The sequence below is a fragment of the Tamandua tetradactyla genome, chromosome 4 (genome assembly GCF_023851605.1).
Source record: "Tamandua tetradactyla isolate mTamTet1 chromosome 4, mTamTet1.pri, whole genome shotgun sequence".
Taxonomy (NCBI): Eukaryota; Metazoa; Chordata; class Mammalia; order Pilosa; family Myrmecophagidae; genus Tamandua; species Tamandua tetradactyla.
In genome coordinates this window covers 112,540,640-112,562,820 of record NC_135330.1, presented here as the reverse complement: position 1 = coordinate 112,562,820, position 22,181 = coordinate 112,540,640, and the positions used below count along the sequence as shown (strand labels likewise).

Below are 22,181 nucleotides of genomic sequence, written 5' to 3'. Positions count from 1 at the left end.
TGTACATGCTCTCACCCTTGCCCCCAACCCTGGCACAAGCGCCCTGCTCCTATACCTGGCAGGGTATCTGTGCCATATAGCCCCCACCTGCATATATGTGCACCCCTGCCCAACCCCCCGCATCTGTGCCAGGGCCCTGCCCACAAGACATTACCCACAACTGGCCCATGTCCTGCAACCCCAGTGACCAGTGCTCCACCCCTATATAGTTGTACATCTGCATCCTGGACCCCCTGGACCCCCAGCCCTGAGCAAGGACACATCCATGCTCTGTCTCTCTGTGCTCTGACCTCTGTGCCCCATACCCCACACAATGATACCCACAAACCCAGCACTCAGTGTGCCCACCCACATCTTGCCCATGCACCAGTCCCCTGCATCCGCACAGTCTCCCCATCCATCTCCCGCTGCACCCTATCTCTGTGTCCCCTAAAGCCATACCCTGCTCCTGTATGCCAAGGCCTGCCTGAGCTGCACCCTGCCCTCATGGCCTCTGCACCACATATCCAGAACCCCATGCTCTGCACCCCATTCTCACAGACACCAACGTAACATCCCCAACCCATGCCTATACCTGCACCACAACCCATCCCAGCACTGGTATGCCCCACCTCATGTCCTGCATCTTGCCCCACACCCATCCCACAAATACAAAGCTTTAGACTACCAAAGGAAATCAACTTCTAAAGTAACTATATCAAGTCATTTACATTCTTGAAGGCAACAGAAGATCACTAAACATATGAAGTTGCAGACAGATATAGCCCAGCCTAACGGACAAATTAAAACACCAGAGAAGACACAGACTCTGGAACAACTAATCATAGATGTTTATATAACTCTACTAAATAAAATAAATGGGATGGCTAATGTCATAAAGGAGATCAAGAAGACAGTAGAAGAGCATAAAGAGGAATTTGAAAGAATAAATACAAGATAGTAGATATCACAGAGATTAAAGATGCTGTGGACCAAATAAAAAATATACTAGAGACACACAACAGCAGATTTGAATAGGCAGAAGAAAGAATAAGTGAACTGGAGGACAGGACAACTGATTTCAAACACACAAAAGAGTAAATGGCAAAAAAGATGGAAAATTTGAGTTGGATCTCAAGGAAATGATGGACAAAACAAAGCATACACTTAAGAGATTCATCAGTGTTCTAGGAGAATAGAAGAGTAAAGGGCTAGGAAGATTAGTTGAGGATATAATGGGGGAAAACTACTCAACCCTTATAAAAGACATAAATGTACAAATCAAAGAAGCCCAACAAACACTAAATAAAATAAATCCAAATAGGCCTACTGTAGACACATACTGATCAGTCTGTGTCTACTGCTGAAGAGAAGCAGAAAATCTTGAAGCGGCAAGATAAAAACAATTTACTACATGCAAGTGAAACCACATAACACCGAGTTCAGACTATTCAACTGGCACTATGGAGATGAAAAAGCAGTAGTAGGATATAGTTATGATCCTGAGGGCAAAAGACTTGTAGCCAAGAATTCTGTACCCAGTCAAATTGTCTTTCAAAAGTGAGGGAGAGGGTGGTGCAACAGTGACTCAGTGGCAGAATTTTCGCCTGCCATGCTGGAGACACAAGTTCAATTCCTAGAGACTGCCTATGCAAAAAAAGAGCGAGGGAGATCATTTCCCAGAACATGTACTTCCAAAAAAAAAAAAAAAGAAAGAAAGAAAAGAAGAGGGCGAGAGATTAAAATTTTCACAGACAAAAAGTATGCTGAGAGAATTTGTCAACAAGGGACTGACTGACCCTACAAGAAATACTGAAGGGAGTTCTGCCATCTGAAAAAAACAAACAGGAGAGGAAGGTCTGGAGGAGGCCACAGAATTGAAGAGTACAATAAGGGTAACTTAAAAGATAAAAAGAGAAAGTGGAAAAGAATATACAGATCTCAGAAATAAAATCCAAAGGATAAGATGGTAGATTCAAGAAATGTCTTTACAGTAATAACTTTGAATGTTAATGGACTAAACTTACCAATTAAAAGATACAGATTGGCAGAATGGATTAAGAAATATAATCCAATCTCTCTAATGAATATAGATGCAAAAATCCTCAATAAAATTCTAGCAAATTGTATCCAACAACACATTAAAAGAATTATACATCATGACCAAGTAGGATTCATCCCAGGTATGCAAGGATGGTTCAACATAAGAAAATCAATTAATGTAATACACCATATCAACAAATCAAAGCAGAAAAATCACATGATCATCTCAATTGATGCAGAGAAGGCATTTGACAATCAACATCCTTTCCTGTTGAAAACACTTCAAAAGATAGGAATACAAGGGAACTTCCTTAAAATGATAGAGGGAATATATGAAAAACCCACAGCTAATATCATCCTCAATGGGGAAAAATTGAAAACTTTCCCCCTAAGATCATGAACAAGACAAGGATGTCCACTATCACCACTATTATTCAACATTGTGTTGGAGGTTCTAGCCAGAGCAATTAGACAAGAAAAAGAAATACAAGGCATCAAAATTGGAAAGGAAGAAGTAAAACTATCACTGTTTGCAGACGATATGATACTACACGTCGAAAACCCGGAAAAATCCACAACGAAACTACTAGAGCTAATAAAGGAGTACAGCAAAGTAGCAGGTTACAAGATCAACATTCAAAAATCTGTAGCATTTCTATAAACTAGTAATGAACAAGCTGAGGGGGAAATCAAGAAACGAATCCCATTTACAATTGCAACTAAAAGAATAAAATACCTAGGAATAAATTTAACTAAAGAGACAAAAAACCTATATAAAGAAAACTACAAAAAACTGTTAAAAGAAATCACAGAAGACCTAAATAGATGGAAGGGCATACCGTGTTCTGGATTGGAAGACTAAATATAGTTAAGATGTCAATCCTACCTAAATTGATTTACAGAGTCAATGCAATACCAATCAAAATCCCAACAACTTATTTTTCAGAAATAGAAAAACCAATAAGCAAATTTATCTGGAAGGGCAGGGTGCCCCGAATTGCTAAAAACATCTTGAGGAAATAAAATGAAGCTGGAGGTCTAGCGATGCCGGACTTTAAGGCATATTATGAAGCCACAGTGGTCAAAACAGCATGGTATTGGCATAAAGATAGATATATCGACCAATGGAATCAAATAGAGTGCTCAGATATAGACCCTCTCATCTATGGACATTTGATCTTTGATAAGGCAGTCAAGCCAACTCACCTGGGACAGAACAGTCTCTTCAATAAATGGTGCCTAGAGAACTGGATATCCATATGCAAAAGAATGAAAGAAGACCCATCTCTCACACCCTATACAAAAGTTAACTCAAAATGGATCAAAGATCTAAACATTAGGTCTAAGACCATAAAACAGTTAGAGGAAAATGTTGGGAGATATCTTATGGATCTTACAACTGGAGGAGGTTTTATGGACCTTAAACCTAAAGCAAGAGCACTGAAGAAAGAAAGAAAGAAATGGGAGCTCCTCAAAATTAAACACTTTTGTGCATCAAAGAACTTCATCAAGAAAGTAGAAAGACAGCCTACACAATGGGAGACAATATTTGGAAATGATATATCAGATAAAGGTCTAGTATCCAGAATTTATAAAGAGATTGTTCATCTCAACAACAAAAAGATAGCCAACCCAATTACAAAATGGGAAAAAGACTTGAACAGACACCTCTCAGAAGAGGAAATACGGATGGCCAAAAGGCACATGAAGAGATGCTCAATGTCCCTGGTCATTAGAGAAATGCAAATCAAAACCACAATGAGATATCATCTCACATCCACCAGAATGGCCATTATCAACAAAACAGAAAATGACAAGTGCTGGAGAGGATGTGGAGAAAGAGGCACACTTATCCATTGTTGGTGGGAATGTCAAAAGGTGCAACCACTGTGGAAGGCAGTTTGGCAGTTCCTCAAAAAGCTGAATATAGAATTGCCATACGACCCAGCAATACCATTGCTAGGTATCTACTCAGAGGACTTAAGGGCAAAGACATAAACGGACATTTGCACACCAATGTTTATAGCAGCATTATTTACAATTGCAAAGAGATGGAAACAGCCAAAATGTCCATCAACAGATGAGTGGCTAAACAAACTGTGGTCTATACATATGATGGAATATTATGCAGCTTTAAGACAGAATAAACTTATGAAGCATGTAATAACATGGATGGACCTAGAGAACATTATGCTGAGTGAGACTAGCCAAAAACTAAAGGACAAATACTGTATGGTCCCACTGATCTGAACCGACATTAGAGAATAAACTTGAAATATGTCATTGGTAACAGAGACCATCAGGAGTTAGAAATAGGGTAAGATAATGGGTAATTGGAGCTGAAGGGATACAGACTGTGCAACAGGATTGGATACAAAAACTCAAAAATGGACAGCACAATACTACCTAATTGTAATGTAATTATGTTAAAACACTGAATGAAGCTGCATCTGAGCTACAGTTTTTTTTGTTTTGTTTTTGTTTTTGTTTTCTTATATATTTTTTATTTTTTATTTTTATTTTTTTCTCTATATTATCATTTTATTTCTTATTCTGTTGTCTTGCTATTTCTTTTTCTAAATTGATGCAAATGTACTAAGAAATGATGATCATACATCTATGTGATGATATTAAGAATTACTGATTGCATATGTAGAATGGAATGATTTCTAAATGTTGTGTTAGTTAATTTTTTTTAATTAATAAAAAAGAAAAAGGTAGGAATCAAAGGTAACTTCTTCAACAGGATAAAGAGCATAAATAACAAACCCATGGCCTGCATCGTACTCAAAGATAAGAGACTGAAAGCTATCTCTCTAATATTGGGATAAGACAAGAATCCCCTCTATCACCACTGTTATTCAACATTGTGCTAGAAGTTCTAACTAGAGCAACCAGGCAGGTAAAAGAAATAAAAGGCATCGAAATTGGAAAGAAAGACATAAAACGTTCATTATTTGCAAATGACATGATACTGTGCTTGAAAAATCCTGAGAAATCTATAATGAAGTTACTTGAGCTAATAAAAAAAATCAGCAAGGTGGCAGGATATAAAATTAATACACAAAAATCATTAATGTTTCTATACGCAAGCAATGGCCTGAGGAGTCAATTAAGGAAAAAATTCCATTCAAATTAGCAACTAAAAGAATCAAGTATTTCCGGGCGGGCTATGGTGGCTCAGCAGGCAAGGATGCTTGCCTGCCATGCCAGAGGACCCGGGTTCGTTTCTCGGTGCCTGCCCATGTAAAAAAAATAAATAAATAAAATAGAATCAAGTATTTCCACTGATTAGCACTAGAAATATAAATAAGTTCTTGCAAGAACTACTTCAAAGGTATGATTTGTGTACAAAGAGCGTTTAAGTCTAGGGCACAGAGGGGAAAACATGCTATGGGATATGTTTAACAGGAAAACATCAGCAGTACCACAGCAACAGCAGAGGTAAATAATAGGGAGAGGGACAAGAGTTAAGGGGAGGTTTAGATTTCCTATTTGGTGAAGGTGTGTTTACTGGTTATCTTTCTCTTGGGAACAATGAAATGATCTAAAATCGAGAGTGTTGATGATCTAAAACTGAGAGTCCATCACTCTCAATAGCTTTATATCATACAAAATATAAGCTATATCCTGTATATATATATATATAAATAAATATATAAAATGGTTTTATATTATACAAAATGTAAGCTATATCCTGTATAGCTTAATAGTAATGCCTGGATATATCCTAGAATATATTAAGCAGATAATCAAAAAGTATTAGCAAATCCCCTTGAGGGATGGAAGAAAAAATACAGAACTATTAAACTGTACCATCAGGAAATCCCCTGTTACTGTGTCAAACATTAGGGATACCCAAATTAATAGGCCAAGTGCCATTCATATAGTGCCATTCATAGAGTGCCATTCATCAGGCCCTATACATGATGCCTGATGAATGCAGGTGGCTGAAGGATGCTCTGACTGAGAAGTAGATTGGTGAATGATGATGTATACATATGATTAAATGTTGTGCTGCTACAAAAAGGAACAAAGTCATGAGGCATGCAACGATGTGAATGAACCTGTGGGACATTTGGTGAGGCAAAATAAGCCAGAAAAGAAAGAACAATTATTATATGGTCTCCTTTAGAAGATGCTTATCAGAAAATAGGGGCCTAGATCATAAACTCATAGCAGATACATTTCTTTCTGGTTTCTGAAAGGATGTTTTATACACGTAAACCCTGTTATTTAGAAATAAGAACAAAACAATTAGGTCAGGATTAAGGCAATTCAGAACATAGGGACAAGGAAGACATTGTCTATATTTTAGAACTGCACCTATTCTTTGAGACCAAAGGAAGAAAGATTTATTTTGCCTGAAACCTACATTTTCTGTAGCACATAATCTAACTCAACCTGTCTGGATAGCTCATTTGAACAATTGAAATACAGGGAACCTAGAATAAAAATGAGGACCTTTAATCCTGTATAGCTTAATAGTAATGCCTGAATATATCCTAGAATATATTAAGCAGATAATCAAAAAGTATAAGCCAAGTCCCTTGAGGGATGGAAGAAAAAATATAGAACTATTAAACTTTACCATCAAGAAATCCCCTGATACTGTGTCAACCATTAGGGATACCCAAATTAGTAGGCCAAGCCCTTGATCTTAAAGCTTACTTTTGTGAAGTTTACATAGGTAGCAGAGAAGCTTAATCTACCTATAGGTATGCCTAAGAGTTACTTCTGGAGAACCTCTTTTGTTGGTCAGATATAGCCTCACTTTCTCTAAGTCCAACTCTGCAAGTGAAATCATTGCTCTCCCCTCTACATGGGACATGACATCCAGGGGCAAAAGTCTCCCTGGCAGCATGGGAGATGACTCCCAGGGATGAATCTGGCCCTGGCACCATGGGATCAGCAATACCAACCTGACCAAAAGGGGGAAAAGAAGTGTAACTAGTGAAGTATCAGTGGCTGAGAGAGTGCAAATAGAGTTGAGAGGCTACTCTGGAGGTCACTCTTATGCAAGCTTCGGTTAGACATTGCTACCTATCATAACTTGCAAAACCCCAACCAAAACCATTCCAGCCAATTCTAAAGGACACCTAGGGCAGTATATAAGATTCTACAAAGGTTCCATGCACAAGGGTAACTTTCCAGAAACCTACAACCTCCAAACGGGTCCCATATCAGATAAGCCCTGAAATCTAGAGGGCCCAACTTCTGCAGAACATCAGCTAGTTTCATCTCCCTACCCCATATTATTGACAGCCCCTCCCAACATGAAAAATTTAGAATGGCCATAGCCCAAATACCCCTAAAGAGTGTGACAGAAAAATCAAAGGTGACTGTGGCATTATACGGAGAAGATAGGGTTTAGCAAACAAATATGATTGTTGAAACATTAAATTGATATTTCTTTTAGTCTCCAGTATCTTAAAGCAGCTAGAAGTAAAAATCTAAAATTGTGGAATTGTAACCCATACAAGCTCTGAAATCTGTTCTACAACTAATTGCTGTGCTGTGCTTTGAAAATTATTGCTTTTGTATATATGGTATTTTTCACAAAAAAGAAAAAAAAAGTAGATTGTGATGAAAAAATTTCCTTCTATATTCTGGAGCAGCTAGAAGGAAAAATCTGAGAAGATGGTATGGTAGCCCATACAAATTCTGGGATCTATCCTGTAACTACTTGTTGAAGAATGCTTTGAAAACTATTGCTTTTTTCTTTCTTTACTTTGTATATATGTTATATTACACACAAAAAAGTTTTAAAAAAATTGGGCCTAAGGGTTACCCCAGAGTACCTCTTTCGTTGCTCAGATGTGGCCTCTCTCTCTCTCTCTCTAAGCTGACATGGCAAGTGAACTCACTGTGTGGCACATGACTCCCTGGCAACATGGGACAGAAATTCTGGGATGAGTCAGGACCTGGCTTTAAGAGATTGAGGAAAACTTCTCAACCAAAAGAGAGAAGAGAAATGAAACAAAATAAAGTGTCAGTGGCTGAGAGATTTCAAACAGAGTCAAGAGGTTATCCTGGAGGTTATTACTACACATTATACAGATATCCATTTTCAATTTATGGCATATTGGAGTGGGTGAAGGGAAGTACTTGAAATTGGAGCTGTGTCCTAATTGCCATGTTTCTTGCAGATGATTGTAAAACTACATAGCTTTTACAATGTGACTGTGTGATTGTGAAAACCTTGTGTCTGATGCTGCTTTTATCTAGGGTATGGAGAGATGAGTAAAAAATTTGAATAAAAATAAGCAAACAATAGGGGGAACAAAGGTTAAAATAAAGCAAGTAGGTTGAAACTATAATAGTCAATGAGAGGGAGGGGTAAGTGGTATGGTATGTATGAGATTTTTTTCTGTTTTCTTTCTTATTTCTTTTGCTGGTGTAAGGCAAATGTTAAAAAATATGATCATGTGGATGAATACACAACTATGTGATGAATTGTGAGCCATTGATTGTACACCATGTATGGAATGTTTGTATGTTGAGAATGTTTATATGTTTATTTGTTAAGTTGTTACAATAAAAATATTTTTTAAAAAGAATCAAGTATCTAGGAATGAACTTAAGTAGGGTATAAAGGACTTGTACACAGAAAGCTACATAACACTGCTAAAAAAAATCAAAGAAAACCTAAGTAGGTGGAAAGACATTCCATACTCAGGGATAGGAAGGTTATATATAGTTAAGCTGTCAATTCTACCCAAATTGATATAGTTTCAACATAATACCAAACAAAATTCCAATGACCTAATTTGAAGACTTGGAAAAGCTAGTTACCAAATTCATCTGGAAGGGAAAGAGCTAAATATATAATAGCTAAAAATATCCTAAAAAAGAAGAAGAAAGTGGGAAGATTAACGCTTCCTGATTTTAAAACTTATTATAAAGCCACAGTGTTCAAAACAGCATAGTACTGGCACATAGATAAAAGTATTGACCAGTAGAATTGAGTGGAGAGTGCAGATATAGACCACCAAATCCACAGTCAACTGATCTTTGACAAGGTCCCCAAAGCCACTGGGACAAAATAGTCTTTTCAAGAAATGGGCACGGGAGAACAGGATATCAATAGCAAAAAGAATGAAAGAGGACCCTTATTTCACACCCTATACAAAAACGAACTCAAATTGGATCAAATAGCTAAATATAAGAACCAGCACAATAAAGCTGCTAGAAGAAAATGTAGGAAAGCATCTTCAAGATCTAGTAATAGGAGGTAACTTCCTAAACTTTACACCCAAAGCACAAACAACAAAAGAAAAAACAGATAAATGGGAACTCCTCAAAATCAAATACTTCTGTGCCTCAAAAAGGTGAAGAGGCAACCAACTCAATGGAAGAATATTTAGATATCACACATCAGATAAAGGTTTGATATCCTACAAACATAAAGAAATCATACAATTCAACACCAAAAGAATGAACAGCCCAATTATAAAATGGGCTAAAAATATGAATAGTCCTTTTTCTGAAGAGCGAATACAGATGGCTAAAATGCACGTGAAGAGAAGTTCATTTTCATCAGCTATAAGGGAAATGCAGATGAAGACTACAATGAGATACCACCTCACACCTATAAGAATGGCTGCTATTAAACAAACACAAAACTATAAATGCTCGAGAGGATGTGGGGAAACTGGTGGAAATGTATAATTGTACAGCCGCTATGGAAGACATTCTGGTGCTTCCTCAGAAAACTAAATATTGATGACCCAGCAATACCACTACTCACTATATACCCAGAAGAGCTGAAAGCAGTGACACGAACAAACATTTGCACATCAATGTTCATAGAAGCATTATTCACAATCGCCAAAAGATGGAAACAATCCAAATGCCCACCAACAGATGAGTGGATTAACAAAATATGGTACATACATCTGAGGGTTTCAGGATATCTTTAAGCAGGAACAAAGTATATACTATACAGAATAATAAAATGGGACAGGAAAGTGAAAAAGAAGAAAAAAAAAGAAAAGAGCCCATTGATTATGTAGGCCTGGGCTATAAAAATCAAATCCACACTGCAGTGCAATATACTGTCCCCCCACTGTATCTCCAGACTCTGGAAATTCAGACAATTTATAAATATTTGTGGAATAAATAATTTAATTTTACAAAGATTCACCAAGTTGTGTTTTAGTAGGGAAACGGGCCAGGTTGGGAAGGACAGAAATTAGAGACAACTTCACCAATATGAAAAGAGAGTTAATACAAATCAGAGTTTCTTTCTGGCCCTTTTCAGGTTCAAGGATGGAATGAAAAATAAATGTCCTTTCTTTCTTGCTTTATGCTCTTCTCTTCCTGCTAACCAATGCTCCTTTCATTACCTGAAATGAATAAAACTGTCCACCTTGAGGAAGTTTCCAGATCAACAAAATGACTGGAATGCACTAAGACTCTGCCCGCTTGGAGCCATCCTCATTTGGTCTAGGTAGTACCGGTACCTACTGGAAACTTTGCAGGAGGCTCAGGGATACTGCAGCTCCATTGGTGGAGAAGGAAGGTAGGTGAGGCAATGCAGATGGGCAGGGATGATGCATTTGTCAAGACCCATCAGAAGCAGAAACACTTTACCTTTGAAGCACCTCATTTGTTAAGTCATATCTAAGTGGCAATCCCTCAATTTCCTCACTCTTCTGTTTTGTGCCATTATGTACTCATGAATACAAAGCAACAATAACCATTACTGGAAAGCCATATGTTTTTAGTTACTTTTCCAGTGACAATGTTTTTTGTTCTTTTTTTGTCAATCAATGTATATGACATATATGCCCACATGATAGGATTTGAAGCATAATTTTCACTTATTATAGTGGTTTATAGTCATTGTATCTTTTACTTTTATGGCATATTAGTTGTCTTAGAAATGTATATTTTTTATGCCAAACTCTTCTTTAGGGGCAAAATCCCCCCTTATGAAATGTGAGAAAATATGTTCTGCTCTGTGATATGCTTTATGTTTAATTTCCAGAGGCAGAAGATGGCCATGGAGGTCCACATAGTTCAAACGAAAAGAAGAAGGAATTAATTGGGCCCCGTTTAGATAATTGCTTCATTTCTTTCTTCTACTTGGTAATATATTACGATCAACATGTGTTCAGCCCCAGACAGAAATAAGGAAGGAAAACATCAACAATCTTTAGGGAGATTTAAATGCTTGAAGTCATGGTTACATGTATAAAAGTCATTTGGGGGAGCTTGTGAAATTTGCAGATTCCGAAGCCCGACCTCCAGAGATTTTGAGTCAAGAAATCTAGGATATGATCTGGGAAAATGCATTTTAGTTTATCTGAACAGGAGTGGCCTCAGCCACGTTTTGAGAGAGTTGAATACTTACGTAGCCTACGAACCATAAGCAGAAAGCAGGAGAAATCCATTCTCTTGCATGAATCCCACAGTCAATCCATATGGCATTTTTGGCTGTTTGTGCTTTTCCAGAAATCTGCTCAAAGAAAACAAAAAAGCTAGCGAAAACAATAGCATTAAGCCTTGGGATTATATCTTCTATTTACATAGTGTTTATATTGAATGCTTTCAACAAATCTACGAAATACACATTGTCCTCTCCGCTCCTTTGAGAATTCTCAAGGGAAATTTAAAAGCTGGTGAGATTGTGGGACACCAGCTAAAGTTACATTAAGTTGGGGCTGAGGTTTGAATCCAGGACTCTCGATTTCAAGGTCTTTATATTTCCCCACAATTAACCTAGCTAAATCAGACAGGAATGTGGACATGGGGAAGTAGAGATCAGAAAACTGGGGCCTTGCTCTGTATTTTCACACTTAAATGGGTGTTTGCTGGGTGACTGGGCTTCTGTGGGAGACGGAGAGATGCACCAGGACCAGAGAAGGGGTTGGGAAAGGGAAGTCAGTGTGCCAAAGAGCTACATGAACTCCAAAACCATTTTCTCCAGGATGCACACCTTTAATGTGTAAACTATTTTCCTAGTTCATGCACACAAAAGCACACATCTAACTTCACACAGTTGTATTGCTGACAGATCCAAGGACAGAACAACTGGCCTTATTTTGGTTCAGAGTATGGTGTGCTCATACAAACTGCCAACTCTCTGAAATAAGAAATTTCAACCCTTCCTAAATGATAGCCTTTGATATCTTTACAATAAGTCCCCAAAACTAATTGGATTGACCAACTCAGCTGTGAAGGAGAACCAGAGCTTCAGATGCCTGCTTTGAGTTTCCACTGCAAGTTCTTTTCAGAGAAAGATTAAAACCCAGAAGTCCTCACTCAAACTTTTGTCTTTGATGACCAATGAGGCCCACCTATCACAATCCAGATAATATGAGGAAATTATGTAGAAATTTTATTACTATATCATATATATTTTTCTAATGATGAAACTTTCTCCAGAGCTTCTTCTGTAACAGGCAAAAATTGGAATAACTTCATGCCTCCCTCAAATTCTTCCAGTGCTATGTTCACTGATCTTTACAGGGCTAATTTTTCCAGGAGAAGAGACATTTAGTCCAAGTTATGTCAAGCAGATTCTCTCCTTTAAAATTTCACAATGGTAAGGATAACCAAAATTGATGGAAAGTGGAGCAGGATTCACCGTATGAGTCCTAATGCCAGGGTCTCCAGCATTGTCTTGATTTTTTCTTCCAATTCCTACCTTCTTCAGTTCTAAAAGTTACACCAGTGTTTGTCCAATTACAGACTCCTTTCCATTTGATGTGTGTGCACACGCACTTAAGTAATCTTTGTCTGTGGTGGTAGTGGTGTAAATACAAACAGAAACTTGAAAAATAATCCAGAAGTCCAGAAAAGTTGAATGGCTTGCGTGCTGGTTTGAAAGGATGTATGTCCCCTAGAAAAGACACTTTTTAATCTAAATCCCATTTCATAATGGCAGAATAATCCCTATTCAATACTATGTGTTTGAAACTGTAATCAGATCATTCTCCCTGGAGATGTGATTTAATCAAGAGTGATTGATAAACTGGATTAGCTGGAGTTCTGTCTCCACCCATTTGGGTGGGTCTTGAGAAGTTCCTGGAGTCCTATAAAAGAGGAAACATTTTGGAGAATGAAAGAGATTCAGTGAGAGCAGAGCAGAATGACATAGACACAAGAGGCAGAGTCCACCAGCCAGCAAACTTTGGAGATGAAGAAGGAAAATGCCTTCCGGGAGCTTCATGAAACAGGAAGCCAGGAAAGAAACTAGCAGATGATGCCGTGCTCGCCATGTGCCCTTCCAGATGAGAGAGGAACCCTGACCGTGTTCACCATGTGCCTTTCCAGATGAGAGAGAAACTCTGTGTTTGCCATGTACCCTTCCACTTGAGAGAGAAACCCTGAACTTCATCGGCCTTCTTGAACCAAGGTTTCTTTCCCTGGATGCCTTAGATTGGACATTTCTATAGACTTGCTTTAACCGGGACATTTTCTCAGCCTTAGAACTGTAAACTAGCATCTGATTAAATTCCTCTTTTTAAAAGCCATTCCATTTCTGGTATATTGCATTCCGGCAGCTAGCAAACTAGAACAACTTGTCTGATGTCAGTTAAACAGAGCAGAGTTGATTCTAGACCTAGAGTTTCCACTTTTAGACCATGGCCGCATTATAAAAGGAAAAGTTTAAAAGGTTATTACCAATCCTAAATACTTGTATATTAAAGTTGAGGAATACTTGCAATACAAATATTTCCAGAACTAAAAAACAAAACAAAACAACAACAACGTTCCAAGTTATAGCAAGCCCTCCTGGAGAATTACCTCCACCCACCAAACTGAAAGTTCAGTGACCCCCTCACAACACACCTTTAAAACATAAAGGGGGCGCTTGTCATAGGAGGATCCAATGTGAATTTTTTCAACCATTTCAGGATGCCGCTCCGTTATAGCTTCTATCCAAGAATAGATCTGTCAAAACGGAAACCAGCAGTCAGTCACAGAGTTAACTCGAAGCATTTCACTGGCCAGAGGAAGTAGGCAGCATCTTTAAGAGCCGGAGATACTGCTGAAACCTTTTTATGTGAAAGCAATGAGGAACTAAATAGTCGGGGGCAGGGCTTTTCTTCTCTTTCTGAAACCCTGTGTCTCAGGAATTGGTTGCTGAGCGCGTCAGGCAAAAAAAAAAAAAAAAAAAAAAAAAAATGCATGGCTTTTGTCCGATAACAATTTTGTAAGACGCCCTGTGTAAAATGGAAATTTAATGTCAGCCAGTTAGAACCTTCCCTCACTTGCTTCTGCATTAACTCTATATAAACAACCCCTTACCACCCTCTTGGCAGAGCTCCCTTCTACTTTCTGAATGGGATACTGCCTGATTCATGAATCACTCAGTAAGGCTGTGAGATCCTAACTTGCATGAAAAGTTTTTCTTTTAACGTAATAAAACTGTTTCATAAGTTTTTTGTCAGTCACTCTAGCGACTTATCAAACTTGAGGGGAGAGTGGGAACCCCCAACTTGCAATGGGTGCCTGTAGTGAAGGCGGGCTGGTAGGGACGGGGCTCTTCACTTGGGAAGTCTGGCCTGACTCTGGGTAGTTAGCGCCAAAGTCCCTGCAATCGTCACTTTTCAAGACTGGGCCCTGGGCACTGTCTTCGCACAGGATAAATGGAAAAAACATATATCCCATTAGACACCTGTGCAAGCACAGTGGGGGCAATGGAATGAGAAGGGATAAACGTAAGGACAATCTGGAGCAAAGAACATTTCTTCTGTACCCTAGAAGTAGCTTCAGTCTGGGTCTCCCTCCTGGATGGAGCACCAGTGGTTCTGTCAAAATTATAGTGGAAAGAAGAGGAAAGCAAAAATAAGGCCTGGGGCTGACCTGAGGCTTATGTCTCCAAAACAAGCACTGAAGTCTCATTTGATGTGGGCTTGTTGGAAGTGAAATTCCCAGGTGTCCATACAACCTCAAATACTTTCTGAAATGGAAAAGACCAACTCTTGGCCTTACTTCAGAGACCTTTCTAGAGGTAGCTTCAAAGAGCAATTCTAGCCTGTGAAAACCGTAGTAGCACTCACCCTGGAGTCCTTCCGATACCATGACTAGGACGAGTGATATGTGTAAGTGATTGTCCCCAGGCTGGGAATTAAAGGGCTCCTCGTAGACCCATCTGTGGCCCAGCACCTACCCTGTCAGCGTCTGTGGTGTCTGAAATTTGTGTCAGAGACTTTCTCATTAGGACCCGATTTCTGTTGTCAATAAGTCATTACTTAACTCCCTGGTATGACTTATTGACAAGAGAACCGTTCCTACCCACCAGGTGATTGGAGAGCAGGGCTAGCGGAGAGCTCTTTGGGAGATACCTGCAGAAGCAGTGCAATATTGAAGGAGAAGGAAGGACTTAACTGAATTTCTTGAGTAGGGATTGCCATAGTTCCCAGGAACCTCTTAGAAAGGATTAGGGGTCGGGATCAGGGTATGTGGGGAGGGTGAAGAACTTGCAAAATCTTTTCTGGAATGTCATGTACTTGCTCGTTTCCTCTCATGTCTTTCCAGCCCTATCCTGAGATAGGGTAAGGAAGCATAACTTTTCAAAAACAATTTTAAAGTATTTTAAAATACTTCCTCGCCCCCTGCCCCCCAACATGGCAGTGACATTTTGTAAATCAATCCTACTTAGCCTCTCAACTCAAGTTTGCTCATGCGGAGTGGGTGATAGATGTTGGAGGTGAGTTAGGTGGCATAGATGGAGGCAGTGTAGGAGAGATTAAGGAGGGGAAAGCAATTTTAAGAACCCACATCAATCAGCCAGGCATATCCACTCAAAAAGCAGACTGAGTTCTCGTTCAACTAACTGGGAAAGAATAGATGTCCCTGAAAATTAAATAGAAAATTTATTTTTATCACATAAGACCTAAATGTCTTAAAAAAATGGCTAGAGCAGCAAACAGTCTCTGGGCACCCTGTTGAAGATAATAAAAACACATGTAAAAGGCAGGAAAGCGACAATCTGCTATAATGGAACAAAGGTATCAAGAGGTTATTACTTCGGGTATACTAGCGGTGTACTTGGGGTGTACAAGAGAAAGTCCTCCAGAGAATTAGCCTTTTCACCTAACACATATCAGAAAAATGACCTTACAATAGATTGAACTATGTCCCCAATTTAGATGTATTCTTAATTTTATTTCACATTCCTGTAAGTGTGAACTCAATGTAGATAGGATCCCTTGAAGATGTTATTTTAAATTGAGGTGTGGCCCAACTGAATGAGGGTGGGTCTTAATCTGGGTTACTGAAATCCTTTATAAGCTGAAGAAATTCAGACATGGTGACAGAAAATCTCAAGGAGAAGCTGGAAGTCAGAAGGAACCTGCAAGAGAAAGGAGAGTACTTTGCCATGTGTTGGGAAAGCCAAAGAACTCCAAGGATTGCTGGCAAGTGAGCACCAGATGTTTCAGACTTTGGGGAGAAAGTATCACCTTTCTGATGCCTCAGTGTTTAACTTCTCCAGCCTCAAAACTATGAGCCAGTGAATTCCCGTTGTTTAAATTTACCAGCTATGTGGCATTTGTTATCGCAGCTCAGGAAAGCCAAGACAGACTTTCACCAAATTATGTGGAAACTTACTGAGGCCAACTGAATGCCTTGCTCAGGTTCCTTCTAGAAAAGCTGGGACCAGTAACTATTGATAAGGAAGAAACCCGATTTCTCAAACACTATAAGGCAGACATTATTGTTGTTGTTGTTGTTTTTATTATGTCAGATAGTTTCCTCATAAGGGGAATAAAATGTATTCACTCATGAATACAGGCCCATCCCTCCCCTCCCTGTCCTCCCCCCGGGTGTTCCCCGGGAGTTGACCGCCTGCCCCTCCCAGGAGCCACAAGGAGTCCCTTTGGGTGAACAAAGGCCAAATGGAGGGTCCAGCCATCCTCCCGCCTCCCCACCGGGCAGTGAGGAGGCCCCTCCTTTTCCTGCCAGAGCAGTGTTAGAGGAAGCACACTAAAACACAAGATTTAAGTACCACCCAGAGTCTTAAAACATAAAAAAAAAAAAAATCATTAACAGTGATTAAATTCTTTTAATTCAGTGAGGCAGTCTGACAATTACTCAGTAAGAGTAACCAGGGTAATGGTGCAAAGAAATAGTACCATTAATTTTTTTGTGACTCTTTAATAAGTAGACCCATTCTTGATCGCTTATTGTTCCTATTCCCAGCAGCTAAAAACACTCTTAGCTGTGAAAAAAACAGCCTCCTTAGAGGCCAAATGTGATGCAGTTTTTCCAGGAAAGATATCTGCAAAAATAAAAAACGTGTCACCATTCTACAAAAAAATGCAAACGTGATTTTTTTTTAAACTTTCATCCACCAATTATCATTCTTTAAAATAATTTCCTATGCTTGGAATGACAGTGCTGGTTAAATACAAATGGATGGTTTGGAGAGAGGTGGGTGACTTACTTCATTGAGTGAGTGATACTGCTCATAGTAGGAGGAGGAGGCCCGGGGGCTGACGCTGTCATTGGCAGTCTGCTGTTGAATAAGAGCTTCAACATCTCCTATCAAGACACTAGGTGATGAAAAAGAGGGTGAGCTGATTTCTACCAGGCTCTCCACTTCCCTCATAGCCTACTGCAAGCATGGCAGGGGGACATGTAGGAAAATCACCAAGAAATCAAATAAGCAAGAGTTCAATAAGGGAAAAACAATAAAAGGACAATGTTAAAAGAGCCTACGTCAGCACTAGAGAGAAAGTCTCTTCTATGGGATATGTTTTCAGGGCCTCTGAAAATTCACCCTTTTCCCCCATACCAGTTTGAAGCTGTTATGTACCCAGAAAAGACATGTCTTTATGTGGTCCAAACTTATGGGGCAGCCATGTTTCTTTTAATCCTGATTCAATATTGTGGGGTGGAAACTTCGATGGGATTGCTTCCACGGAGATGTGACACACCCAGTTGTGGGTGTGGCCTTTTGATTAAATGGAGATGTGACTCCACCCATTCAAAGTGGGCATTGATTAGTTTACTGGAGTCCTTTAAAAGAGGAAATGATTCGGAGAAAGCTCGGAGCCAAAAGAGATGCTTGGAGTGCTGACAGAGAGAGCAGATGCTTAGGCTGGGATGCTTGGAATCCAGCAGATGTCATCATGTGCCTTCCCAGAGATGTTAAGAAAGCCAGAACCCAGAGTTGTGTCCCAGGGGAGCTCCATGAAGTCTCACAGACACTCAGAAAGGAAACCACCGGCATCAAAAATTGGAAGCAACGGAACTGGAAACAAGGACCAGCAGATACCAGCCAAGTACCTCCGCATGTGACAGACAGGCCTTTCTTGAGTCAAAATATCTTTTCCTGGATGCCTTAGTTTGGATGTTTTTATGGTTTCAGAACTGTAAACTTGTAATTCAACAAATTCCCTTTTAAAAGGCTGTTCCCTTTCTGGTATATTGCATTCTGGCAGCTTCAACAAACAAAAACACAGTAGAATCTCCAGAGGGTGTGTCACCCTGCTGACACCTGGATATTGGTCTGGCCTTCATCACTGTGAAACAATAAATTTTTGTTGCTTTAAGCAAATTTGTTATAGCAGCCCTAGGAAACTAATACAGGTATACCTTTTTTTTTTTTTTTTTTTACTGTGCTTCACTTTATTGAGCTTTGCTTTGTTGCACTTTGCAGCTATTGCATTTTTTTTTTTTTTTTTTTTACAAATTGAAGGTTTGTGGCAATCCTGCATTGAGCAAGTCTGTTGGCACCATTTTTCCAACAGCCTGTGCTCACTTCATGTCTCTGTGTCACATTTTGGCAATTCTGGCAATATTTCAAACTTTTTCATTATCATTATATCTACTATGGTGATCTATGATCAGTCAACTCTGATGTTACCATTGTAATTGTTTGGAGGTGCCACGAATTGTGTCCATGTAAGACAGTGAACTTAATTGATAAATGTTGTGTGTGCTCTGTTGGCTCCATGGATCAGCCATTTCCTACCTTTGTCCCTCTCTTCAGGTCTACCTATTTCAAGACACAACAATATCTAAATTGGGCCAGTCAACAATCCTACAATCTCTAAGTGTTGAAGTGAAAGGAAAAGTCACCCTCTCACCTTTAATCAAAAGCTAGAAATGATTAAGCATAGTGAGGAAGGCACGCCAAGAGCCAAGATAGGCCAAAAGCTAGGCGTTTGAGCCAAACAGGTAGCCAAGTTGTGAATGCAAAGGAAATTTTTTTTAAGTAAATTTTAAAAATACTACTCCAGTGAACACATGAATATAAGAAAGTGAAACAGTATATTGATGATATGGAGAAAGTTCTAGTGATCTGGATAGAGTAGACCAGCCACAACATTCCCTGAAGCCAATGCATAATCCAAAGCAAAGTACTAACTCTCTTCAATTCTGTGAAAGCTGAAAGGGGTGAAGAAATTGCAGAAGAAAAGTTTGAAGCTAGCAGAGGTTGGTTCATGAGGTTTTAAGTAAAGAAGCTGTCTCTATAACCTAAGTGCAAGGTGAAGCAGCAAGTGCTAATGTACACGTTGCAGTGAGTTATTCAGAAGAGCTAAGAAACCTGATGAAGGCCTCTACACTAAATAACAGATTCTCATTAGAGACAAAAAAGCCTTATATTGGAAGAAGATGCCATCTAGGACTTTCATAGCTAGAAAGGAGAAGTCAATGCCTGGCTTCAAAGTTTCAAAGGACAGGCTGATTTTCTTGTCAGGGGCTAATGCAGCTGGTGACTTAAGTTGAAGCCAATGTTCATTTACAATTCTGAAAATCCTAGGGCCCTTAAGAATTATGCTATATCTACTGTGCTTATGCTTCATAAATGGAACAACAAAGCCCAGATGACAGCACTTTCTGTTAAATGTACACCTGGTCACCCAAGAGCTCTAATGGAGATATGCAATGAAATTAATGTTGTTTACTGCTTGCCAACACAACACCCATTCAGTGACCCATGGATGAAGGAGTCATTTCAACTTTCAAGTCTTAATATTGAAGAAATGCATTTCATAAGTTTATAGCTGCCATAGAGAGTGATTCCTGTGATGGATCTGGGCAAAGTAAATTGAAAACCTTCAGGAAAGGAGTCACCATTCTAGATGCCAGTAAGAATATCCCCTATTCATGGGAGTAGATAAAAATATCAACACAAACAGGAGTTGAAAGAAGTTGATTCCAACCCTCATGGATGACTTTGATGTGTTTAAGATTTCAGTGGAGGAAGTAACTGCAGATGTGGTAGAAATAGCAAGAGGACTATAATTAGAAGTAGAACCTAAAGATGTGATTGAATTGCTACAATCTCAAGATAGAACTTGAAAAAAGGAGGATTTATTTCTTATGGGTGAACAGAGAAAGTGGCCACTTGAGAATCTACCTCTAGTGAAGATGCCGTGAACAGTGTTAAAATGTCAACAAAGTCTTTAAAATATGACATCAACTTAGTTGATAAAAGCAGTGGCAGAGTTTGAGATGATTAACTCCTAGTTGGAAAGAAGCTCTACTGTGGGTAAAATCCTATTGAACACATTGCATGTTATGAAGAAATCTTTCATGAAAGGAAGAGTCAATGGATCTGGCAAGCTTGTCTTATCTTAAGGAATTGTCACAGTCATCCTAATTTTCAGCAGCAGTTGCTGATGTGTCGGCAGCCATCAACATTGAGGCAAAGCCCTCCACTAGCAAAAAGATTATTCCCTGAAGGCTCAGATGATTGTTAGAATTTTTAAGCAATGAAGAATTTTTAAATTAAGATATATTCATTGATTTTTAGACATAATTCTATTGCACACTTAATACACAATATAGTGTAAACATAACTTTTGGATGCACTAGAAACCAAAAAATTTCTGAGACTAGCTTTATTGTGATATTTGCTTTGTTATGGTAGTCTGGGACTGAACTCACGATATCTCCAAGGTCTGCCTGTACATAGGGAAATAGAAGTACAGGAAAAGGAAGGCATGGGGAAAGTATATAATTTAATCTATCTAGAGACGTGCCACACCTATGTTTTAATTCATAAGCTGTCGGAATTCAATATACCAGAAACAGAACAGCTTTTAAAAAGGGAATTCAATAAGTTGCAAGTTTACAGTTTTTAGGCTGTGAAATTATCCAAAATAAGGCATCGAGGGTAAGACACCTTAACTTAAAAGAAAGGTCTGATAATATTCAGGTTTCTCTTTCAGCTGGGGGAGTACATGGTGTTGTCAGCTAGCTTTCTCTTCTCATTCCATAAGGCTTCTCTGGAGGTGTTTTCCTTCTGCTCCAAAGGTCTTTGGCTGTGTGGGATCTGTTGGTCCTGAGCTTTTTCCAAAATGGTTCACTCTTATAGTGCTTCCAAAATGGCTCCCTCTTAAAGCGCTCCTTGAATGGATGGGATACATCTCCATGGAAACAAACTAATCAAAAGTTACCACCCACATAGTGCATTTCCTAATTTAACTTGTATAGTCAGTTTAATTGAATACCATAAGTACATGGAATCTTGAATAAGGCATAAGGTTTTGTTGGCTTGTCCAGGTTAGTATGATGCCCCAATATATCCCAGAGTAATTTGGCAATGAATAAAGAAGTATTTGCAAAGTCCCCTTGAGGGGCTGGGGAGAAAGGAGGAAATATTCAACTTCCCCCTTTGGAGAATTTCTGATATTCTCACAAGCAGTGGGGACAACCAAATCAATAGGCTGAGGCTTTAATCTTGGGGTTTTCCCCTATGAAATTTATTCCTGCAAAGAATAGGCTAAGCCTACTTAAAATTAGGACTAAGAATAACCTCCCGATAACCTCTTTCGTTGCTCAGATGTGGCCCCTCTCTCTCTCTAAGCCAGCTGAGCAGGTGAACTCACTGCCCTCCCTCCTACATGGGACATGACTCCCAGGAGTATAAATCTCCCTGGCAATGTGGGACAGAAAACCCACAATGAACTGGGCCTCAGCATCATAGGATTGAGAAAGCTTTCTTGACCAAAAAGGGGAAGAGAGAAATGAAACAAAATAAAGGGTCAGTGGCTGAGAGATTTCACACAGAGCTGAGAGGTTGTCCTGGAGGTTATTCTTATGCATTATATTGATATCTGTTTTTAGGTTATGGTATATTGAAGTGGCTGGAGGAAAGTACCCAAAACTGTTGAGCTGTGTTCCAGTAGCCTTGATTCTTGAAGACAACTGTATACAATTATATCACCTTTACAATGTGATTGTGT

At 39.1% G+C, this 22,181-nt stretch overlaps 1 protein-coding gene across 1 annotated transcript in view; it reads right to left on the bottom strand.

The window, feature by feature from the left end:
• The window catches only part of CPB2 (carboxypeptidase B2), an 80,221-nt gene that overhangs the window by 28,901 nt on the left and 29,139 nt on the right, over positions 1 to 22,181 (bottom strand). The window contains exons 4-6 of the mRNA XM_077158265.1: positions 17,426 to 17,534; positions 13,825 to 13,926; positions 11,381 to 11,485 (exon numbers count right to left, since the gene is read on the bottom strand). Of these exons, the coding sequence (XP_077014380.1) occupies positions 11,381 to 11,485; positions 13,825 to 13,926; positions 17,426 to 17,534 (316 nt within the window). The remainder of the gene's footprint in view (positions 1 to 11,380; positions 11,486 to 13,824; positions 13,927 to 17,425; positions 17,535 to 22,181) is intronic.